The following is an 11,308-nucleotide window of genomic DNA, read 5'->3' on the forward strand; positions in this document are numbered from 1 at the left end:
ATTTCTGCTAACAGGTTAATTATCATCCTCGTTAAAAGTGGCCATATGCCCTCACCTCTATGAAGCCATTAACCATCCATATCTCTGAAGTCATAGGGTGGGGCCATGTCACATCCCCACTACATCCAAGACAGTAAACAGTTCTTACACAAGCAAGCACAGCCTGGGTCCTATCATGTCCAAAAGATACTGCTTTGCAATGGTACTCGCTAGCCTCTGACTTTTGATAATTCTTCTGTTCCCCTCTTCCAAAGTAGTCCCTGAAACTTGGAGGTTTGGTGATCTAAATATCTAATTGGTGACTAAACAAGCCTGTAATACTTGTTCTCTGTACTTTTATTATTTGAGAATGTAGAAAATTCTCTAATAAGGCCTGAAAGGTTCAGCTAGTCTATTAATACAGAGATCAAAATTTAGAGGGAAATTTGATACTGAGCAGTTTCTTTGACAATGGGTAAGAGCTATACTTACCTGTAAGCGTGTGGATAAGTTTTAGAATGGAGTTAGTGATTATTCGGGTCTATTAGAGTGTTGGGCTTAGGTGAGTGCACAATTCTTAGGTCAAAAAAAAAATAGGCACTCACCAGGCTAGCCCAGATAACAGAATGTCCCTTCCGGGCTGGATCTAGAAAGAAGGTAATGGCATGGGATGACAGGATAATGTCTTATGAACCGAAGGGACTACTCATGCACACAGGATGTGAATCCCAGCCCAGACCTGGAGGTTGGGCAAATATGGGTATGATTCCTAAGACGAGACAGGATGACTGATTGTAGCACCATGTGGTTCTCTTTGGGGAGTGTGTTGAGTGTAGTCGACTTAGGGATATGAAAGAAAACATAACAAAGCATCAGAATGCAGGGTATCATGGCTTGGCAGAACCTGTTGGGTAGCTATGGCATGGGGCAACAGTATAGGTTCCTGCAAGCTGAATGACTTTTTTGAGGTAGTCCAATAATTCATTACTTGTTAATATGGAAAAACTTCTAATTGCAGATTTACTCTCTGATTCTAATAACTATATCAACATCAATATTAACTTAGTGTGACTCTAGTGTAAGTTGTGAATTATTCCAATAGCCAATCAAGCCTCTTAAAATTGTTAACACATTTAGTACTAAATGAATAAAAGATACAAACAAGTTATCTTTCTAAACTTTGGCATATATGCAATGTTTATTTTTCTTTTAAAAGAAACCCATTACACCCAAGCAAACCTTCAAAATGTATAACACGAAGGCTATTTAAAAGGATGCAACATCATGAATCTCCATTTCTTGTGGATGAGCATATGTCACTATCAACAAGCACCATGCATCTCAGGATCATGAGAGAAAGGTCAACTGTTTGTAAATCCATGTGCAAACAATATGATAATTGACAAAGGGCAATAAAGCGAGAGTCTTCATCAGATGATTGAATGTCTTCAAGACCAGACCAGAGGGTATAATCCACATTTTCTGTTGTTCCATAAATCTGTTGACCAAAAGGATGGTCAGTTATTATTTACACAACTTGTATTTCCTTCCTAGATGTCAAAAAAAAAAACATTTAAGGAAATAATAATACTATTAAGCTGTTTGCGGACAAGTATCTGTTTTAGGATACCTGCCTGCAAGGGTGACGAAAATGTTCTGGGAGGAACCATCCACTCTTTGATTGGATCTAAGCAACAACTCCATAAGATGTAACCCATACCTGGCACTGTTAATGCTGTTAATGAGGCTTAGAACCTAAAACTAGATAGGTCAAAGAACTAGGGGAAACCTACTACTATTATTCATTAAAATAAATATAGCATTAAAATATTGTGATACCTATAGATGTGTATAGTCCCCATCAGAGAAGTTTCTTTTGACTGTAGTTATTAAAAAGAGATACACAGCTATATAATGTGCATAGATTAAGAGACTCTGAACCTCTCAGTCTAAAATAGGATGTCTTTTTCAAATCCCTCCTTTCAAGGATCCAGTATCTACATGGAAGAGGAGGCATAAAATTGTAAGAGGCTAAATGGTAACTGACATCAAGAAAACAGCTTCTTCCAGATACAACAGGACTGATACACACATAAACTCACAGACATTGACAGGATGCATAAAATTTCCACAGGTTCGCCGGGCGGTGGTGGCGCACGCCTTTAATCCCAGCACTCAGGAGGCAGAGGCAAGCAGATCTCTGAGTTCGAGGCCAGCCTGGTCTACAAGAGCTAGTTCCAGGACAGGCTCTAGAAACTACAGGGAAACCCTGTCTCGACAAAACCAAAAAAAAAAAAAATTTCCACAGGTTCAAACTAGACAAAATCTCAGGACTGTGATGTGGAAGTAAATACAAAGTCCTATACCTAACTAAAAAGTTATTTGCAATTGATAACTGACACAAAATGGAAAAAAAAATCAGTTTTGTCCAATGGAGTAAAAGCAAGATGTGTGTGAACACATTTTCTTACATTTAATCTACTTCAGATGAAACCTGTCTTTAATGCCTCTGAAGAAAGAGAAGAAACAGGATTTGATACTTGAGCACAGAGTTGGGTTTGACTTTGCAATGCATGCTGATTGGCAAGGTATTATAGTGTTAAGAGAGTCTAATGAAGTAGTCAGGAATATTTTACTCTACCCAGAGTTACAGGTACAGTGGAAGCTACTGTAAAAAAAAAAAAACTTGAACTCTACTGTTTATCCATTAGTTCTGAGAATGTTTCCAAGATTGGACACCAAATTTTTTCATGCAAATTGAGTTTTCAAGACTTACTATTCATTCCAGAAGTCATATCATTCATGAGTGAGGAAAATAAAAATAATTACACTACTCACCTTGCTGAGTATACCCTTGGTGTCTTCAAAAAGCTCTGCAGTTTTTGTCCTAATGTCTTTGGCTAAGAACAGGACATCATTGTGTGATCCTGGCATACTTCCAAGTATGATCAGGAGGTTGTGAAGAGTGTCATTCCAAGCTTGCATTCTACTCAGTATCAGTTTTGGAAAGTCTTCGAGCTAAGCAGACATGTTTCAGCAGTTATATTAATACATGAAATAAAAAAGGATTAGTTAGCTTTGGTTTTCTATCAGACCTGTGTATTAAATATCTATTTGTTATTTTATGGGAAGGTGGTATGTTTTGGGGGAATAAAAATAATATAGATTATGAATGTAAAAATGATTAACCTGTAATTTGCCACCATAAAGTAATTATGTATATATCTATTATTTCCAATAACCCATTTGATTGATCATGTTGTGTTTTCCACATAAAAAGCTGATCTCCTTGTAGACTCTTTCAAGGTTCCTTATTTTGCTTGTCCAGGGGAACCCAAGAATTTGTTGGGGCTTAGTAGGTGTTCTAATTCAGGACAAGTAGATTCCCCCAGGGTAGATGGAGAAAAATTTAACTTAGATTTATAACATAGATAAACTAAGTTGTTCAAAATCTTATTATTTCTAGGTGTTTTTTTTAAGATATTAGTAAAAGTATTCCATTAATGCAACCTGGCATTAATAGGTATGGTTTCCTCAACGTAACTCCCTCTCCTTGTCTGTAGCAGATCAGCACAATTTTGGAACATATAAGTAAAGAACAATGGGATGCCATTGTCCTTAATAACAGCATAAATAGAAATAATAGAATTTTGATTTCCGGTGTGTTCCAAGATCTTACATGAAATTCATTCCTGCTATAACAGGGTTTGTGTACTGATATTTTTCGTTATTATAGAGACAATGAAAAGAGTGCAGCGAAATTTAGTGGATATTGTGATGGAATCAAGAAAAATACATGGAGGAAAGAACAAGATCTCAAAGTGCTGGCAATGCAGTCTCCTGGGACCACTGCTGCACAGTGAATAAGAGCGAGGACTTGTGTTGCATGGAACTCAGCACCCATTCTGACAGAGAAAGCTGACTCTTGAGGCTCAGTAAAATTTTCAAAGCCTCGTGCTACTGAAATCAGCTAGCTCTTGTGAGTGCTAATTGCAACAGTGTCAGCAAAGCATGTTGTGAAGTGCTCAGCCTTGGAGTACCTATCTAGAAACACCCTTTCCCTTCATTTGCCTTCTCATTTTCACACGATACCTAAGTCAGTTCACTTGAAGATAAGTTATGGAAAAGAAGCATTAGGAAAGAACGTAACACTTGAAAAGTAGAATTGTAGTGATATAGAGACCTGCTCATCACAACTGGGGGCGTGGCTCACCCTGAGGAGCACTAGACAGTGTTTGTAGCGCTCTCTTGTTCAGGTGCTTACAGTTAAGACAAAAATGACTGAAGTTGTGAGGAAATAAATGGGAGAGTAAGAAGCAGAAGTACAATCAGATGAGTCTTGAAAATCAAGAAGACAGCATGGTAGTAAATAATGTGAGATTTGCTAGTGGGGACCCATTCACTGGTAACATACAAGGACAAAATGTAATTGAAGTTATTAAGTAAAGTCATGTGGTGAGATATTATTAAACTAAAACCCTCTTAATGGATAATTTATAGGCCTGCTACAACATTACCTAGCATTTGCTTATTTAACATGAAGTATCTAGCAGGACTTTTCTTTGTTCAGTCTCAAATCTTTTTCATGTAGGCATGATTTCCACATCTCTTAGAGTACTTACAAAGCCCCACAGCATGACAAAGTGAAGTCAGTGTATTCTATTAGCTATTTAGGTTTAAAAAAAAATACAACTATAGGCTTACAGAGATCATTTGAACTTCATCCATGTCTTCTGGTGTTTTGATGGAATAATTGTGGCAGGAGATGAGATTCTTAACCAGGAATTCCTGATTTCGAAGAAACTCAAGCATCTGTATATTCAAAATTAATATTGTGTTAATTTGTGTCTTAAGTATAACTCAATTAAGCCACAATGAGAATGTTAATGCACTCAATGGATATGTGATTTTTAAAAATGAAATCAGCTTAAAAGCTAAGATTAAAAATTTAACAATGTGATTTTACAATTATAAATGTTAATTAGAAAGTAAGAAAATTTATAAAAAAAATTATGTAAAACATTTTAAATATCTTTCTTTATTTCTTCTTTTTTTATTTCAAATCAGATTCCCTGCAGTTTTGAAATTTCATTTTGCTTTTTACTGCTGGAAGCATTCTTGTATAATAGTGCAAGAATGTTATAGCATGATTCAACTGTTAATACTTGACACTGTGCTACTTGACACTTGGTCGTCAACACTTTCTCTTGTAAATTCAGGTAACGTCATTAGAATGAAGGCTTCCGTGAGGGAGAACAGAAATAAGTGTGGCACTTACTTGATTGGATGACCCTGAGGGTGAATTTATCTGAATCCAGATGAGGATCATGTCAAAAAAAAAAAAAATATATATATATATATATATATATATATATATATATATATATATATGGTGAGTAAAGAGACAACATGATGACCTTTTTATTAGAAAAAGCAACATTCTCTGGGTACCCATTTCTATACTGAAGCCATGTTTAGTGTCTCCTCTATGACCCTGACTGACCCTGGACAGACACCTTACAGCCATCATGAAGAGAACCTGACTCTTATAAACGAGCCTTCCCAGTGAATAAACTTGTGCTCCAGAAAACTTAATATGATCCTCAGGATGTAGAGTTTATGAGAAGCTAATATATTGTTTCTTGCTTTTCCCCTCCTTGGATTATCACAGTTTATATTCATTCTATTCATTACTGTGACTCACTGTCATGCACGCCTTCCCTATTAGATGTCTCCAGTGTGCTAAGTAAAGATGTCTAGGGCATCTGGCTTCAGAGAAGGAAGAGCATGGAATCTGAGTTCTTTCTTGGATACAACTATTAAAGTATTATGTTCCAAGTGCAAGGATATTTTAAAATAATCAACAAATTTTTCAAAAAGAGAATAACCTTTAAAATCATTATATGCTTTACAAACCAGTATTCTGGAGCTGTCCCATTATTATGCTACTTTTCAGTTGTTGGTACTTTGTTTTACTCATGGAGGTGTATTATTTGAAACTTGGATTTGAAGCTTTCCTATGCTAAGTTTAAGCATAGTCATATTAACACGAAGACTTAGAGGAAAGAAGATGGAAGTAAGTGAGGTACTTACAAATTTATTAGAAACTTTTGCAGATGACGCACTGACGGTCTGAGACAGGATAGAGAAAAAACTAGTGAGTTAAAAGACAACATAAATGCAAAAGGAGACATTCTCTGGCTGCCAATTTCTATACAGAATCCTTGTGTATTTTCTCCTCCTTATTTTTGACTAACCAACACATTGTTCTCAGGAACAGAGAACTCACTTCTTTTCTAAACTTGCATTCTAAGTGAATAAACTCATGCTTTATAACTTTTTAAACAGGAACTTCCAGCATTTAAAAGCTTGAGAAGTGAAGGTTTGGTTGCTTATTCTTGTGTTTGTTCATATTTTTTTCTGGTTGTTCGCTTGTCTTTTTCTTTTGCTGCACCTTCACAATTTAGATTATTTTTGTTCATTTTTTGTTACTCACTGTAATATATTTCTCCTCTATTGGATGTATGCTGTGTGCTAAGTAAAGACATTAACAGAGATGTGCCTCTAGCAAACAAGGTAAGGAAGTGAGACCTCTTCCCCAGCTCTGTTTATTAGAAATTTTTTGACACAAATTAAAACGTAAGAAAATTTAAAGATAAATATGGGGAAATTCCAAGATTTATTGAATTCTTCAAAAGTCTTTGAGATTTCAGAAAATTTACTCCAATCTCCTTATTTTGCTTTTCAATAAATGTTGTTTTATCTTGTTATTAGAAAGTGTCCTATTTGCCATACACCTTTATGTAAGGTAAAAAGGAAATTTGGCTCATGGTAACCATAAATGTGGTATAGGACAATCTTTGACAAGGAAGTTAGTTGGTTTATGAAAAATTAAGTAAAACAGACATAAGTGAAGTACTTACAAATATCCTGGGCAAATCCATGTTGAGGTCACTGATACTTTGGCAGAGTAGCATTGCATGATCAAAGAGTTCCTTGAGGTGTAGGTCATCAGTCTCATTGCTATTCAAAGGTGCAGAGGCCACGTTCTCCCATAAAAGGAAGTTTGACACTAGCAGCACCAGAAGTGCCCCTAATAAAAGAAACAAGAGTCATTCAGATCCATTCATCCAACATTATCACAAAGAAATTACATCATCTTTTCCCAAAGCCTTCTCCTGTTGACTTGATACTCTATAGGGGTGAAAACATGTTTTTCACTGTGAAAATGTAATTCAGTTCTCACATTCACACACATAGATAGTATCAGACCTTAGAGACTTTCCAGAGTCAAGAATTAATATCAAAAATAACTATGAAATTTTCATCATCAGAAGATCATATTAATTGCTGGTACAGTATTATAAAATTTATGAAGAATCTATGTCAGTTTTCAAGTATCTCTTCCTACAAGATTTTTTCTTTCATTTTTGAAATTGATATAGTTACATCATTTGCCCCTTCTCTTTCCTCTTTGCAATACCCTATATAATTCTCCTTGCTCTTTTTAAAATTTATGGCTGCTTTTTATCATTAATCATTGATATATATATAATTTGCAACTCATATAGTTACTTTTAGGTAAGATTTTCAGTGCCATTCAGTATTAGATAACCAAAGAGTGTGTTTTATCCCTTGGGGAATACTATTTCACCTTAGTTGACTGTATTTCTTTGTGTAGGTTGGAGACCTCCTGGACTTTACCTCACCCATGTTAGAATACCTATTGTTTTTACTTTATTCATCTGGTGACTAGGGAATCATGCTGGTGAGACTTTGTGGGTATAGCCTCTGACTTTCCTAGGAGATGCAACCTCAGAGCAATCTACATGTTCCTCTGCATAAAACCCACACCTAAGGATCAGAAGTTATTGCATAAGATGGGGAGAGAAAATATGACTACTCCAAACTAAGAAAGAAATGCGTGTATTTTGACAGGTTAGCTTGGTAGCTTTCATTTTTATCTTCATGGATTAAAAGAGTAAACATGATTGCTCTGGTGCAGTCCCCACTGGCCTGAAGGCAGGTAAGAGACCTTCCTCCAGACTGTAATCAAATGTCCACCACCCACTGGATGTAGCCCCATCAAAACCTACTCCACTGTCCAATCCCATGCACCTGAACATCCTCCCTGTTGCCAGACTTCCCCTGCAATCCCAGTTGACTATACAGGTACAGGTGCAAGACACACCAGTTGGAAAAGCAGGCACTGCAATCCATAAGAGTTGGGAGAACAAGCATAGGCACAAGCCACATGTGTTGGAATAAAAGATGAGTAAAAGCTGGTATAAGAATACATTCAATGACTATTTGAAATTGGTCAAAAGATACTTAAGGACATGTTCAACTTCCTTAGCTATCTGGGAAATGCAAATTAAAACAACTTTGAGATACCATCTAACACTTGTCAGAATGACTAAAATCAAAAACCCCAATGATAGCTTATGTTGGAGAGGATGTGAAGTAAGGGGAACACTCATCCATGGCTGGTGGGAATGCAAGCTTGTGCAAACACTTTGGAAATAAGTATGGCAGTTTCTGAGAAAATTGGGAGTTAACCTACTTCAGGATCCAGCAATACTACTCTTGGACATATACCCAAAAGATGCTCAATCATACTACAAAAGCATTTGTTCAACAATGTTCCTAGAAACATTATTTGTAATAGCCAGAACCTGGAAACAACCTAGATGTCCCTCAACAGAAGAATGGATAAAAAAAAGTGTGGCACATCTACACATTAGAGTACTGCTCAGCAGTAAAATAATAATAATAATAATAATGATAACATCTTGAATTTTGAATGCAAATGTATGGAATTAGAAAACACTATCCTGAGTGAGGTAACCCAGACCCCAAAATATGAATATGGTATGTACTCACTCATTGGTGGATACTAGCCATAAACAAAGGACATTGAGCTTACAGTTCATGATTCTAGAGAAGCTAAGTAATGAGGTAAACACAAAGAAAAACATATATAGATCTACCTGGAAATTGGGCCGACAAGATTGCTGAGCAAAATTTGGGAGCATGGGGTGGGTGTAGAAGGAAGGGGAGAAGAGGAGGGTTGGGGAGAGCTTGAGAGAATGTGATACTTGAGATGGAGGAAGGACAGAGATGAGAGTAAGAAGAGATATCTTGGTAGAGGGAGCCATTGGGGAGTTAGCAAGAAACCTGGCTCTAGAAAAATGCCCAGAGGGTGTCTGAACTGGCCTTGCCCTGTAGTCAGACTGATAATTGTCTTAAATATCACCATAGAACAGATGGAAACAGAGACAGAGACCCACACTGGAGCACTGGACTGAGCTTCCAAGGTCCAGTTGAAGAGTGGAAGGAGGGAGAGTATAAGCAAGGAAGTCAAGACCATGAGAGGTTCACCCACTTAGACAATGTGCCTGAGCTAATGGGAGCTAAATTCTGCCCTATCACCAGGCCCAAAGCAGTTTCCTATTAACCAAGGAAAGCAACACAAATATAGAAGGACCTCCTATACCACAAATAGACACATGGGTCAATGGAATTGAATGAATACCTGACATAAACCCATATACCCATGAATACCTGTTGTTTTTTTTTTTTAACAAAGAAGGCAAAAATATACAATGGAAAAAAGAAGGCATCTTCAACAGATGGTGCTGGCATAACTGGTTGGTGGCATATAGAAGAATGCAAATAGATCCATATCTCTCACCCTGCACAAAGCTCAAGTCCAAATGGATCAAAGACCTCTACATAAATACAGTTACAAAGAAGATGATCAAAGAAAAGCCAGGAAGTAGCCTTGAATGCATTGGCACAGGAGACTACTTCCTGAATACAACACCAGTTGTTGTGGGAGTTCTTTCTGTACGCTATGAAAATGTGTTGCTCTCATTGGTTGATAAAAAAAATTTACTTTGGCTTATGGCATGGCAGGATACAGTGTGGCAGGAAATTCAAGCAGAGATACAAGAGAAGAAGGACTGAGTCTGGGAGAGGCCAGTCAGCCTCCTACAAACAGACATGTAGAAAATGAGGTAATGCCACAGCCACATGGCGATATACAGATTAATAGAAATGGGTTAATTTAAATATTAGAGCTAGCTAATAATAAACCTGAGTCATCAAGACAGCATGTATAAGTAATATTAAACCTCTAAGTGGTTATTTGGGAACTGGCAGGTAGGGGAGAAACCTCCAATTGCACAAAGATTTAATGATACTGGATTTTTTTTATCTCATAAAATCTAATTCATGTTTCTTATCAATCTATATACTTATAAATTTTATCAAGAAAAGGCTGTAAGATTACCATAATATCTCCTTTGAAATGTTTTTTACTTGAGTAAAAAATTTAGAGTTGTATAGATACTAGTCTATTACTCTTGAACTCAAAGTCCCCATATTAGAAAGCATGATTAAGTTAGTTCATTCAAATTAAGCATGTTATAGCAGAGATCCAGAAACCAGAACATGGTCCATTTTTCCTTCAATAGTTAATAAAAAAATTAGGGCCGGGCAGTGGTGGCGCACGCCTTTAATCCCAGCACTCGGGAGGCAGAGGCAGGTGGATCTCTGAGTTCGAGGCCAGCCTGGTCTACAAGAGCTAGTTCCAGGACAGGCTCTAGAAACTACAGGGAAACCCTGTCTCAAAAAACCAAAAAAAAAAAAAAAAAATAGTAGTCAGTCTCCTTTTAACTCATTCTAGTCAAATGTCTCAAATTCTGTAATTTGATTTTTTGATGTTGATCATTTCATTCCCTGGTCATATAAGCAAAATACTTGCTCTTACTACCAGATACTAAAAATCAATCTTTCTATTTAAGTCAATTAGAAATAAAAATGTCTCTAGACATGTCTACGTGTCTCATGGAATGAAGACTTGGTTAACAAATACTGATCTAAGTGTGTGCAGCATATTTGTGTTCTAGAGCAGCGACAGGAAAGAATTTCTCAGCTTTATCTGATTTTATTTGTCCTGATTAGACAAGAACAAATAAGCATCTGTAAAAATGACATCAAATAAATAAATTGTCCAAAAGATTTTGTAAGTCAATGGAATGTCCTTGGTTATTTAAAAGTCCACGAAAAGAGTTACTTACAGGAGCACGGCCGAGAGAAAGACAGTGGCATCTCTGGGGAGTTCTTAGCACAGCTGGGCTGTTTCACTGCACTCCTTCCTCCGGTAAATATTCCACCCCAATAAATAGGCCAGTGAACCATCCTCAAGGCCACATCCTGTAGGAGGCAAAAAAAGAAAGATCAGGAATGAAGGTAAGGACAAGATGACTCTTCAGCCTCATAGCAACGATGACGCATGTAGTCAGTATGACCTTTTTACTTGATT

The 11,308-nt window shown here is 36.8% G+C and overlaps 1 protein-coding gene across 1 annotated transcript; it reads right to left on the minus strand.

Annotated features, from left to right (window-relative positions):
* Window positions 1-1,261: 1,261 nt before the first annotated feature.
* On the minus strand, window positions 1,262-11,094 carry LOC119817940 (prolactin-7A1-like). Its single transcript, XM_038335411.1, has 6 exons — window positions 11,064-11,094; window positions 6,903-7,072; window positions 6,028-6,111; window positions 4,684-4,791; window positions 2,818-2,997; window positions 1,262-1,477 (listed from the first exon to the last, which is right to left on the minus strand). The coding sequence occupies exons 1-6, from the start codon at window positions 11,092-11,094 to the stop codon at window positions 1,262-1,264; spliced, it is 789 nt and encodes a 262-aa protein (XP_038191339.1).
* Between the last annotated feature and the right edge of the window lie 214 nt (window positions 11,095-11,308).

The sequence above is a fragment of the Arvicola amphibius genome, chromosome 6 (genome assembly GCF_903992535.2).
Source record: "Arvicola amphibius chromosome 6, mArvAmp1.2, whole genome shotgun sequence".
Lineage (NCBI taxonomy): Eukaryota > Metazoa > Chordata > Mammalia > Rodentia > Cricetidae > Arvicola > Arvicola amphibius.

Bases quoted from the DNA above. Each gene is read 5' to 3' on its own strand.
- LOC119817940 (XM_038335411.1), bottom strand. From the start codon at position 11,094: ATGCCACTGTCTTTCTCTCGGCCGTGCTCCT. The intron at 2,998-4,683 runs GTAAGCCTATAG...ATGTCTGCTTAG, and splicing joins ATGAAGTTCAAATGATCTCT to CTCGAAGACTTTCCAAAACT. The intron at 1,478-2,817 runs GTGAGTAGTGTA...TTTGGTCAACAG, and splicing joins CCAAGGGTATACTCAGCAAG to ATTTATGGAACAACAGAAAA.